General features: G+C 37.8%; 1 protein-coding gene across 1 annotated transcript in view; it reads left to right on the top strand.

The window, feature by feature from the left end:
• The window catches only part of LOC124551027 (nuclear RNA export factor 1-like), a 161228-nt gene that overhangs the window by 91022 nt on the left and 56521 nt on the right, over nt 1–13685 (top strand). The window contains exon 9 of the mRNA XM_047125875.1: nt 12417–12453. Coding sequence (XP_046981831.1) covers nt 12417–12453 — 37 coding nt within the window. The remainder of the gene's footprint in view (nt 1–12416; nt 12454–13685) is intronic.

Here is a 13685-nt window from a genome sequence, read left to right as displayed (position 1 = left end):
TCACGCTGCTGAACACAAGTTTCACGAATTTGTGTAGTTAAAGCAACTGTAAATGCATGACACAGACACTCTGGCCACCTCGTATTGAACATGTGAGCACAAACTGTGCCGATAAAATGTCTGAAAATGTCTGCTTGTGTCTGTGTATGTGCGGATGGATATATGTGTGTGTGTGTGTGTGTGTGTGTGTGTGTGTGTGTGTGTGTGTGCGAGTGTGTGTGTGTGTGCGAGTGTATACCTGTACTTTTTTCCCCCTAAGGTAAGTCTTTCCGCTCCCGGGATTGGAATGACTCCTTACCCTCTCCCTTAAAACCCACATCCTTTCGTCTTTCCCTCTCCTTCCCTCTTTCCTGACGAAGCAACCGTTTGTTCCGAAAGCTTGAATTTCATGTGTATGTTTGTGTTTGTTTGTGTGTATATCGACCTGCCAGCACTTTTGTTTGGTAAGTCACATCATCTTTGTTTTTAGATATAATTTTCCCATGGGGAAAATATATCTAAAAACAAAGATGATGTGACCTACCAAATGAAAGCGCTGGCAGGTTGATAGACACACAAACAAACACAAACATACACACAAAATTCTAGCTTTCGCAACCAACGGTTGCTTCGTCAGGAAAGAGGGAAGGAGAGGGAAAGATGAAACGATGTGGGTTTTAAGGGAGAGGGTAAGGAGTCATTCCAATCCCGGGAGCGGAAAATATATATATATTTATATTTTTCCCCCTACGTGTAATCTATTTATACACAATGCCAAATGTAAATTAATGAGTTGTTTTGTGGCAAAGATAATGTTTTGATACATCTGCATGGAGGGGAAAAAAGAAATATTCTCTTCAGTTTATTAATTGTTGTATCTTCACCTCTTCGTTTCTATAAGTAGTAGCATGCGGATGTATGCTTGCCTCTGTCATACCAGCATTGTTAAAAAATGTGTGCCTCAACCGTACATTAAAAGCGTTATAAAAAGTTATCAGGAAGATGAAATTAATTCACATATGTGAGATGTGTTTCACTGTCTGTTCATCATTTCGCCTGCCGCTGAGATCCTGCATCGCGAGGTTCGGAGCAGGCGAGAGGAATTTGCACGAGGAGCAGAGGAGCGATCCTGCATCGGCATTGTTATAATCAAGAGTATGCGCAATGGAATTAATGTGAAGATGATAGTAATGCAAATCGTGAATATTGACCATGAATGTATTGATACTGAAAGTCTGATGATATTGGTATCAGTTAAAGTTCAACCAGGATATGTCTACAGATTTATAAACTACCTTCCAATATCTTTCAACTCTTCTTTCCAATCATTTTTTTCCAATTATTCAAGCAGCAATTATTTATCAGTTTCCATTATTTGCCTGCCCACATATACCACTACAGTCCCTTAGTGAATGTTCAGTCAAGCATAAGAGTTCACCCTTGCATCTTTATCAAGAGATATGTTAGAACCTTACAGAATGGCCGTCTTTGATTTTGTCCAGACTCATAGGTCGTGAGACAGAGTCCAAACATCAATTTCGTAATCCAGCACAATACAGTCCTCAAAGGTACTCGAAATAATGTACTTTGAAGTTTTCCAAGTGCTATCACAGTCAAAACTTTCCTACCATTCCAAGCAGAATGAATGTAGCATAGTGCATAGTGCTGCAGCCGTGTTGTTATGAGTTCACTGGTACGATTCTCAGCAAATACAGATTTCTTGAAGTTATGTATCAATTCCATATTTATTAATAAATTGAAATTTTAATTAACAAATTTTGATGTGACTCATATTTTTAATAAAAATAATATATTTTCATTTTTGTAATTAATTACTATTTGGTACAAAAATGGGTAGAATCAAATAGAAGTTAAAATATTTTCTTATTTGAGGAGATTTTAAAAATACAAACATAATTCCAAAAATGCAAATATTAAATTCTTAAAAATGTTTTATTTATATTGAGTATGGGAAAGAAATGTTTTATGTATCTTGAGTATGGGAAAGGTTTGGTGCAGACATTTCATGACTTAGTTGAGGGCTTTTATCATGTCCTAAGAGAAAAGGTATTGGGAGTTGGAAAACAAACTACTGGAATTCTTCAAGGAATGTGTGACAGAAGCTTCAGATGTGTCCAGACCCAAGTTGGAAGAACTGATTGGCTTAGTAATGTTAATCAATTGAGATAAGGAAGTGTGGTGTCACCATTGTTATATATAATTAGCGAACCCAGAAATACTTTGCAATTGCTAAATATGTATTGGAATTAGACATACATTGTTTCGTCGTCCTCCCCCTCCCTCTTTGCCTCTCCTTCTCCCATCTCCTTTTGTCCATCTCCTCCTCTGCCCCCTATCTGTCCATCTCTTTCCCCCTCTCACTGACCTTATTTATTGTTATTGCAAACAGAACCTTGATTGGGAATAGAAGTCAAAATGAATGGGTAAATCAGTTGAAACAATTAGTACACGGAATATGAGAGAGACCTTTTTTTATCTTTGAGGATAGTGGCACTAATGACAGAATTTCATATGGTTGTAATTTACGAACAGGTAGGATTATAAAGTTAGCCAAAACACAATTTTATTATTTTCTGTTAAAAATGGCTGTGAAGAGGAAAACAAAACTGCACAATTTCACAGCACAGCTTAGCATGTTCTTTCTCGCAGCTGGTTTAACTGGAAGTTTTATTTCATAATATGTCTCTGTCCCCAATTGTTTAGGCTTTGCATTGTCTGTCAGTCAGTTGAGAAGGGATTCATCCTACTGAATCTTTCCTTGAATTTGTGTGAAGTGAAATGAAACAATTTCAGTAAAATCATGAATTCAGTGAAGTGAAATAAATTGTTCTTCGATAATATTGCCTGAAGTGATGTCATCAGAAAGGAGCTGTTGTACCTTTGTATGTTCTGCAAGAAATGCTTCAGTCGAGGTTCTTGGCCAGAAAGCAAAGCCGCCAGTCGATCTGATGGTAGTGTCAATTGTGGTAATTTTACCATTTTGCTCATACAACATAATCCTGGCAGTCCGTGTCAAAACCTCAAAGCATTGCAATGTTGACAAGCATTATTCATTGTTCCAAAGTTGACCAATACATTTGTGGCATAATCAACTGTTGGATTGTATTTGAACAGTAAGTGTTCAGTTCGAATTGTGTTGTTTGGCCATCTATTTTGTCGATGCTCCAAAGTATTTTGTGTGTAAGCTCCTACTGAGCAAGTCAAACTCAATTGTACACATCATGATGGATCACGCTTGAGAAATTCTTATTTTATTTGCCTCCACACACCGTCTACACTCTTTGTCAGTTTTAATGGACCCAACAGTTGTGTAGTTGGCTTGTGTTGTGTGTGTGCTGACAGATGCCTCACTGGTGGCATTATTTCCAAAGAAAGAAACCACGAACTGAAATCGGGTGTTTGTAACACACCAAATTATGATGAACTAACATCACTTGAGTCTTCCCAGCACACCAAAAATATTATCACCATCGATAACACTGAAATATCCCTTTCAGTCATATTCTTTTCTGAAGAATATCAATATTCAATGCGGAATTTGTAGTTGTTATGAAAATATGTGACAGCAGAGCTGTCAAACTAGACATCACAGTTTTTTGTATTGTTATGAAAACATATGACAGTAGAACTGTCAAACCGACTATCACATTTCTTTTATTGAAATTTTCAAACAAAAATACCATCTAAATTTCCAACTTTTCTGGTGGATTTTCCAAGAATATTCTTACATTTCTTTCATGCAAATCTTGTTCCAACAATTATGAACACAAAAAATATATCGACCAAATCACCGAAACCGTTCTCAAGTGATGACCTTTCATACATGTGGCGATTGAATTTTATGTTTATAGATGGTGAAGGATGAAATTGCAAAAGAGACAAAAGGAGCTCATAGAAGAAGGGAGGTGAAGTTGTTGCTATTCGCCAATCATATAATGATGTGGGGAACCAACAGTTGGGAGGTAAAGGAACAAAGAGACATGCTAAATAAAAATATTGAGATATATGGAATGAAATGCAATGTGGAGAAAAGCAAGACTATGGTGGTGACCAGAGGAGACAGAGAACAAATTACCATTAAAGCACAAGATATTGAAGCTGTGGGTAACATTAAATAGTAGGAATTGTGATGATAGAGAATGCAAGAATGAAGGAAGAAAGTAGCAAAAGGGTACAACATAGTGTTACATTTTACCAATGCGTGGGGAGGCTTAGTGTGGGGAAGACGGGTGCCTACGAAGTGCAAGGAAGTGCTGTACTAAGACAAGAAGAGGGTAGAGTAGAATTCAAGTTAGTGAAATGAAATGAAATTTCCTAAGAAGTATGTTATGGAAAATGAGGAGAGAGAAAGAGAGAAATGAAGATGTTAGTAATTAAATTAGATTAGGAATCCGGAATGACAGAATTCAGAAGAACAGGTTAAGATGGTTTGAACATGTAAAGAGAATGGAAGATGGAAGAATACCAAAATGAGTGATGGAGACCAAGTTTGAGGGCAAGAGGGAGTCCTGGAGCAAGATGGATTGACTAAGTAAGGATAAGTTTAAGAAGAATGAATCAGGACTGAACAAAACTGTTATAGAAGGGGAGGACAGAGGAAAGGGGAGAAGTATCATAAAAGTCCCGGCTGAGCCTGATGATGGATAAAGGGGAAACGAAGATGACAATGACCCTTTTTTGTGTGATTAGTAATGAACAATGAAAAATGTTAGTTTCGTTAATACAGTATGATCCATATCACTATTTTTAATTAATATTTCAGTTTTATAGTACATATGAATTTAAATAAAACTTAAAAACATCTACCGGTAGCAGGATTATAATTAATGACCATGTGGTAAGGAGACCGAAGCACTACAAGCATAACCACAACCAATACACTTGAACGTTTTGTGTTGAACAGCACTTGAAATCTTAAAAGTTTTAAACTCTATTTTTTTAATTATTTTTGAGAATTGCACCATACTGCTTTAGGATATTTATGTTTACCCATTACCTACAAGTCATATAAATGTGATGAAAATCAAAAGCGCCAGTCTGTGAGGTCACGTTGATAGCTTCATCCTGGTTCTGCTGTTAGATATTCTGATAGAGGCACTGAGGTTAGACAGGCAGTCACTCCTGAGTTGCAAAGATCATATGCCCACCTTTTATTATAAAATTGTGGAAAAGAATAAGTTTTATGTTATATACATGGTGATTCAGCTAAATAATTTACCTTAGATATTTCATGAAGAGTTTAAGATACCATAATACAGTTTTCACTCAAATAAATAGTGAAAAAGTCCTCACTAAATGACATATTGTTTCTTTGGATAGCTATATTAATTACAGAGATATTAATATCAAGATCACTTTGTCAAATGGAATTATAGTTATTTCTGCTGTTAGTACCATAATCCTAAGAGAGAAGAATTGAATGGTGTTTCGCTCTTCAGAATCTGAGTAGTAGTTTTGGAGAAATTGTAATATGTATAACTTCAGATTTATCTGTTTTGAACATGAAACCAATTGCTGTCTTATGCAGAAGCTCATGATATCATACCCAGAAAAGGAAACGGGTCACATCGGGTGGAGAGGAAACACAGGTTAGCAGCGCTGCAATGTAGCACTATAAAATGGGCACCAGGCTTTCATTCTGTGTGTGTGTCTGTCACATATGTCGAATGCTGTTTAGTTTGAAAAATAAATGCCTCTCACAAACTAAGAAATGATACTTTACAGAGACTGCAGAAGGTTGCAAAGAGAACAGTTGAGCTGCAGATGGCACACACACAGAGTGAAAGCTACATGTCCTCTGTGACCCTTTTATACAGGTACCGTGGTGCTGCAACATGCTGTTCGCTCTGTATCTGATGTGATGTATTTCCTTACATGGGTATGTAATCACGAATTCCCCCATAAAACACCTGTCAGTTTTGTCTTCAAAACAGATAAATACAATTGATGAGTGAAACATCACTTTTAAAAGTACGGTTAGCTGCTTAAATTGCTATAATATTAGTAGAAAAACAAAATTGATTCTGATATATCTATAATTAAAAGAGCTATAAAAAGTGACTATACGTAATTCATTCAGGACCTTTTCATAAATCATCTGGGTGAAAACAGAATCATGATATCTTACGCAATTCTGTAAGTATTTAAGGTGAATGTCTTGGCTGAATCACCCTATAAACATAAGGTTTTGGTATGGGGCTACATACCCCTCTACTTTGTTTATCATAAATTCAACTCAAATGTAAACAAATTCCTGCTCAGCAAGTGCAATGCATTTAGACCAGATGTTGTGACACCATAGGAAACAGATGCTACTTATTAGTTATTTCATTTTTATTCTTATGTAAGTGGCACAATAAGACACAAAAAGCATTGCAAGTCTTCACTGTTTTTTCCAGTCTATGTTAGGTGCTCAACGAGTTTAATTCTCGTTTCAATTTTAATTCGACAATTGCTTTCTCTTTTCTGCTAGTTGCACATGTACAGTCCTGTCGTTCGTATCAGCTGTGATAACGTATGAAATTGCTGTGCGTTCTGCAGTGAATGAGAGGCATGGAAATCCACGGAAAAAACAGCAAGAAACAGATTGTGCTTAGTGTCATTGAAAACTATGCAGGGAAATAATTCGTCGTTACTGGTACAGCGGATTTCACTAATGATATGTGAGTTTACTGGAGTTTCTGTCTTCAGTATATTAAGTATGCAGAAGAAAAAAAAATTGGACACTCGTCCACTGACTACTGCTTGACAACACGAGAAGTCAGCAGTTGTGTGTGATAAGAAAATGTGACAATTTTGCGTGATTTTCTGTGCAATTGAAGGAGCAGGTGTGAGAATTGGACGGCTTCACAGATGTCGCTGTCGATCAGCTTGTCATCTGTGTTGCAGATGACAGCATCAGTTGTGAACTGGATTCCTTGAATCCTGCTACAAAAGGAGTTGTGAGATTACCAGATGACTGATTGTAAGTATCATCATATGTGGCTTTAGTATTTGGTCGTACAGTGAAGTCTCGACAATCTGTTTTTACGTAAGTGTGTTGTACGTAAATAAAATATGCTATGTTTGTGACAGTCTTTTTGCTGTCCAGTCTCTCATAACTTTCACTTTCCACCTGATTATGGCATTATACACATTAGCTTTTTATTGTTCTTATAAATTGTACTAAATGTAATTCAAAGTTCTAATTTGCCTACTGTGTACTACTTTTACAAATCACATATATAGAGAATTTGACATTTTTTATTTGGCTGTTACTGTACATTGATTCTACAGCTGTAGCTTGATCGTCTCCTGCCTCAGATCCCAGAGATGGGGAGGACGGTGCAGCTGCAGACTGTAGTAATCGTAATTGGATGGACAAAAAAATCTACTCACCAGGCAGCTGCAGGAGAAAACATATATAAAAGTATTGAAATTTGCAAGCTTTCTTACCTTTTGGCCCGTTCTTCTGGCAGAAGGATTGAAAGAGGAGGAAGAGAGATGAAAGAAAAGGGCTGATGAGGTTTATGAAATGGGGACAGTTCAGAAAAGCTTCCCCAGAACCCGTGGTCAGCGGAGACATTGCAGTCGTTTTCCTTCACCCATTCAACCCTTCTGCCAAAAGAAGATGCTACTAGCTCCATATGCTTGCAAATTTTCTTCACCCACCGCTTGGTGAGTAGATTTTCTTTATCTTTACAATTAAATTATATTTTCAAAAATGATTCTTTTCATTGATATACTGTAATACTCATTCAGACACGGCTGTATTCTACACATTGTTATCTACATTCCACAGGCAGTAGACTGCAATGAGGTACACTGAACAAGGAGGAATATGTAGTACAATGTTTACTTCCTTGCTAAAATTGCTTATGTTTAATAACAAAAATGAATGCATTACTCTTTAACATTACTCACCGTACTTTTGATAATACTCTACGTTAACCGATGAATGTAAACATAAAAGACTTTCTTTCTAAGTTATCACGTTCCCTCACAATAAGAGACATTAATGACAGGACATTTTGAAAATTATGATATCAATACCTCTGTGAGGTCTGTTCAAAAAATTGCGGAACATTCGTAATTTCGTTGGTGCAATCCTTTGTTTAATGCGTAACTGCTGGAAGTTTAGTTATTGTGTGTCTGCCAGTTACTGTTTAGTGCTGTATTGAGAAGAATGTTGTGTCGCACAGCTTGTGAATATTGAGATGCTGGTGATAGAGGAACAACGCGTCTGCATTACATTTTGTGTGAAGCCCAAGAAAGCCTTTACAGAGCCACACCAAATGATGCAGATAGCCTACAGTGATGAGTGTTTAAGCTGTACTCAGTGTTACGAATGGTTCACATGGTTTAAAATGGCCGGATAGAAGTTAAAGATGGCACTCGTTCAGGATGTCTGGCAGTTTTCGGTGAATAAGGGTGGCAGGGTGGTACTACTGTGCAAGACTCACACTCCCCCTTGGCTGTCGAACTTACTTGGAGTTGCTTTGCTAATCTTCTTTCAGGATAGCCGGCTGCGATATTTGGCCCAGCTTTTTCTCCAAAGAATAGATGCTACTCTGGAGGAATTTTCTGTACTTTTAAATAACTCGGTACACTTGAGAATACTGTGAACTCAGTCTCACTGTATTTTCATAACACACAACAGTTTTCATAGACTGAAACATTTCCCGTAAGCACGACACCTTCCGGTCCGACGGAAGCTATTACAATCATCTTTCTGTAAATACAGTCTATAAATCTCTCCAAGTTTAACAAGACAACCGTCCAGACTTTACGACAATAAGTGAGAGAATGAATGAATAAAAAGTCCCTTCTTTTCTTTCAATAACCTTCAGATGTTCACAGCAATAATGGTTTACGTTGCACAGAGTACGACGCGTTTATTCCTCGAGCGGGCTGTGTAATTTCTTAGGCGGGCTCGTCTACTACCTGCTCACGCCGATCATCCGTCCGATACACGTCCGTCCTGCACACACACATAATTGTGGGGCAGTAGACGTGATTCTACTTTACCACACTTATCCCTAAAACAACATGTGTTCAAGGCAGTGGAATTACGAATGTCTCTGGAATTTACCCCGAAATTCTCAAGGCACTACAGATGCCCTTCAACGTGTACTGATGACACTTATATTGAGAACATCAACGAAATTGTGTGTACCAATCGAAGACTGACTGACTGGGAGATTTTGCAGAAGAGTTTAACATTTCAGTTGAGAAGGAAATGGCCCAAAATGTGGCAAGACAAATCGTGGCTCTTGCATCATGGTAATGCACCTGTGCATTCATCCCCATTGTTGCAAGACTATTCCACAAAAAATGAAATCACTGTGCGGCGTCATCCTTCTTACTCTCTGGACGTGGCCCCTAAAGACTTGTTTCCATTTCCAAAGTTGAAAACACCATTGAAAGGGCAAACATTTGCAACAATGGACATGAAAGAAACTTCGCACATGGTGCTTCGCGCAATCCAGCAAAAGGTGTCCCGAGACTGCTTCCGGGAGTGGGGACGACATAGGGAGCAATGTATCAATTGTAGGGGACAGTGTTTCAAAGGAGACCATACAAATAACTAAAAGGTAAGGATACAAAAGTTTTGTGGACAAAGCTCCAGGGTTTTTTGAACAGATGTTGTACTCAGTAAGCTACCGTACAGTCTGTGGCAGAGGGTATCTTTTGTACCAGTGTCACCTTCCCCATTTCCTCTTTTAATTGCTAATGGTTTATGAGATAAACAACTGTTCATAAGCCTCCATATTACCTCAAATTTCTGTGATTTTACCTTTACAGCCCTTATGTGAGATTTATGTAGGAGAAAGCAATTGAATGGTTAAAGCTTTTGCGAACATATGCTCTCAGAAATTTCTTTGGACAGTAAGCACACACCATGGTACTAGATCCCAGACTGAGGAGCAGTGCTGAAGTATTGGTCAAACTATTGATTTGCAAACTGTTTCCTTTGACACTGGGCTAAACATTTTGCAAGGACTCTTCTGCCAAATTTCAGTATGATTTACTTTTCCTATAACTAGTATTACGTGGTTGTTGCAATTCAGGTAATTCCATAAACATTCTCCCAGATATTTAATAGATTTGACAGTTTCCAGTGATTGGTTCACCTCGAAGAATAGCAGTGATGCAAAGAGTGAACTGTTATTGCAGTTGGTTATTGGAAAACAGGAATTTGTGCTGTAGTTTAGGTGAGAGTGGATGAGTGTAGTATAGGTGAATAATTTTGTGTAGCATCATAAATCCTCTCTGAGATATTGAAACATACATTGTAACATATATCTGAATGTCTGGTTCTGTCTTGTTTTTTTTGTATTAGCAGTCATCATGTCATCCACATCAGAAACAATTTAAGTGCTTGTATTCACTTTTAATTAAGTCTGATTTTATCTAGGAGGAAATAAAAAGGTAATTTTATGTAGGCGAAAATAAAAGTGTAACGACAATTCAGAACTAGGGAACATCAGAACATTTACGAAGTCCTAAGTACATAGGAAGTGGAATAAACTGTAACTGGAAGTGAAACACAAAAAGTAAAACTGGGATAGCAATGGGGAAAGAGGCATTTTATAAGAGAAGGAGAGTTTTCTGAAGCAATATGGAATATGGTTTAAGGGAAAGACTGATGAAGTGCTTTGTATGGAGTGTTGTGTACAGTGCTGAAATGGCGCAATTGTGAAGAGAGACGGAGTGAGGCGGTGGGGTTTTGAGATGTGGACTAGGAGGAAGACTGCAAAAACCAATTGGATGAATAGGGTGAAAATGAGGCATTACTGAGAAGAGTAAGAGAGTGGAGATGATTACTGAGTGTAATAAAAAGAGGGAAGAGAAACTGGATAGGGCATATTTTATGAAAGAAGGAGGTGTGTGTGAAAACAGTCTGAGAAGGGCATGTAGAAGACGTGCAAGGAAGAGATTACAGTTTCCGTACAAAGTACTGGATGGTAGCACTTATGACAGTGTTAAGAAGAAAGATATGGACCGCTAGAATTGGGGATGCAAAAGGTGCTATAACATAGCAGAACTATGATGATGATAATGGTGACGATGATATTAAAGAGTTTCTTCATCAAATTGAAATTAACTGGTGATCTTTCTATATTAATCATTTCCAAAATGACTTCCAACAGTTTTATTGACTAACCAACATTTATTAAGCGATGACAGGAGAAAATGCACATAAATTATACGGCAATGCCCAAGCTTTTGGAGCCAGTGGCTCTTTTTGGCAGAAGGGTTGAAGGGAAAGTACGCCGGATGAAGGAGAACGACTGGTGAGGTTTAGGACAGGGGAAAAGTTATGGAAAAATTGCCAATAATCCTGGGTCTGGGGAGATTTACCAAATGGGATGAGAAGGAAAGACTGATTGTTGGTGTCTGCACTGGGGTGAGATAAGTCTCCCCATTTCCTAAACCTTGTCAATTCCTGTCCTTCGTCCCTCTGCCTTTCTTTTCAATCCTTCTGTCAGAAGGAGCTAGTGACTCTGAAAGGTCGCACATTTCCGTACCTTTTATATATTTTTCTCCTGCCACCACGTGGTGAGTAGATTTTTTTATCTCCACACATTATACTATATTTTCAAATGTTGATTCTTTTTCATTGATGTAAATCAGTATTTATTACAAGCTTGCATACAGAGTTGTATATCGAGCAGATACTAAGTTCTCTCCGAGTCCCTCCTCGGCAGGCCTTGTGGTGTCGGGAGCACTATGCAGCATCTGCTGTGTTATATGAACATCTGCTGACAAACTCCAAGTGCCGTATGCTGCACGAGCAGTTCCTCAAACAAATATTTGAACTAATACAGGATTTATACTTAAAAGTGACACATTTCTGTGATATTTAAACATCATACTCTTTTTTAATAACATTAATTTCGGACACGCTTACTCATTTATAGATGATGAGGGTACAGAAAACTTTGCACCATTAACACTTTCAGGGAAAAAAGCGAATTTAATTCACCTACATTGTGTACCCTCACAATGTGTAGGTATTTACCATTATTATATTGGTTATCAGCTAGCCACATCAATTTAATGTGAATCAATAATTATTTTATACCGTTACTGTTGGTGTTATTCTGACATACTGAAAGTAGAAATTTATGCAGAACAGAATTTGTGAAGAACCTCAAAGTAGAGTAGCCTAACCCCAACGTTGCAACCCATATCTGCCAGATTTAATTGCAAGATGCAGTTACTTTAAGAGCCCAACCATAACACTGTAATGAGCCTAGGTATTTGATCTTTTTAAGGGATGTTACTGAATGGGCACACCAACAGTTTTTAAATACTGTCTCCATACATGGTGTATGTTTAATTGACAGGTGCTATGAAAGTTTGTTGTATCTTATGTCTTACTTAAGTAAAACAGCTGGCAAGTAATTTTAATATTGTTGTTTTCATTCCAGTGTCATCAGAGTGAACTTCCCTCGTCTTATTAAATTGGTAAGTTACAAAGTATGCATCCATGATCTTTATAATTTCAGCTTCTTGATATTTTTTGAATTAGTTTATTATTCATATATTAGTTCTTAGAATACTGCAAGAATTTGTGATCATGCCAAGAAGGCATCCATTATTAATGTTATTTTATACCTTTATACTTCGATGGATTACACTATGAGGTATATTTAAAAAGGAAGGAGGGAAGGAGGACATTACCAATTGCCAGGTGTGTGTGTGTACAGAATTCGCATAAACATTAGAGATGAGATTTTCTGTACTCTCATCGTCTATAAATGAGCTAATGTGTGCATAACTAATTTTATTATAATTTTAATAATGATTAAATAGGACAAGGGTAGAACAAAATGTTGTTATTTGTATGTGGATGATATCCTATAAATGTTCAAATATTTGTTTGGTATTATCATATTTGAGATACTCCTGGGGCAGCATGCAGTAGATGAGTTTGACAGCAGACATCCCTACATCGTAGCAGGTGCTGTCAGTGACTGCCAAGGTCGACCTCAGAGTATAGTGTCGGAAGCCAGCCTTATAATAGTTAAGCCGCACGGTATTAGCTGAGCGGTCTGAGGCGCTGCAGTCATGGACTGTGCGGTTGGTCCCGGCGGAGGTACGAGTCCTCCCTCGGGCGTGGGTGTGGGTGTTTGTCCTTAGGATAATTTAGGTTAAGTAGTGTGTAAGCTTAGGGACTGATGACCTTAGCAGTTGAGTCCTATAAGGTTTCACACACATTTGAACATTTTTTATAATAGTTAATATTGCCTTCACAGAATATATAAGGGTGAATTTTTCATAGCAACAGTACTCAAAAAGGAGCATTAGACATTCAACAGTGAGATCAAAAAGTAAGAACTATTGTTCCGCAGCATGTACCAGACGCTATTAAATATGAGGAAGGAAGTCTCAAAATTTAATATATTTTTGAATGGTCTCGAAGGAGAAAGGATGAAATGTGAAAGTTGGAGCTGCACATATAGAAGCTTTGCGTACACCATCCCTGTGATGGGCAAGTAGCTTATTTTCTGTGAAAAATTGCCTGGGGCAGTGGTCGCAGAGAGTGCAGTGGATATGCTACACCCATCTAGCAACAATTCGCACCCAGCCGAGGCAGTCAGCCTAGTGCGGCATCCGGTGATCGCCTGGTTCACACAGCCTCTACAGTTGAGCAGCCGACATGGCCTGTACAAACTCTAATTGGGGTTCACTTTATC

Source organism: Schistocerca americana, chromosome 9 (assembly GCF_021461395.2).
Source record: "Schistocerca americana isolate TAMUIC-IGC-003095 chromosome 9, iqSchAmer2.1, whole genome shotgun sequence".
NCBI classification, from domain to species: Eukaryota; Metazoa; Arthropoda; class Insecta; order Orthoptera; family Acrididae; genus Schistocerca; species Schistocerca americana.
Note: the sequence above shows the minus strand (reverse complement) of the source record. Positions and strands in the feature narration are given on the sequence as shown.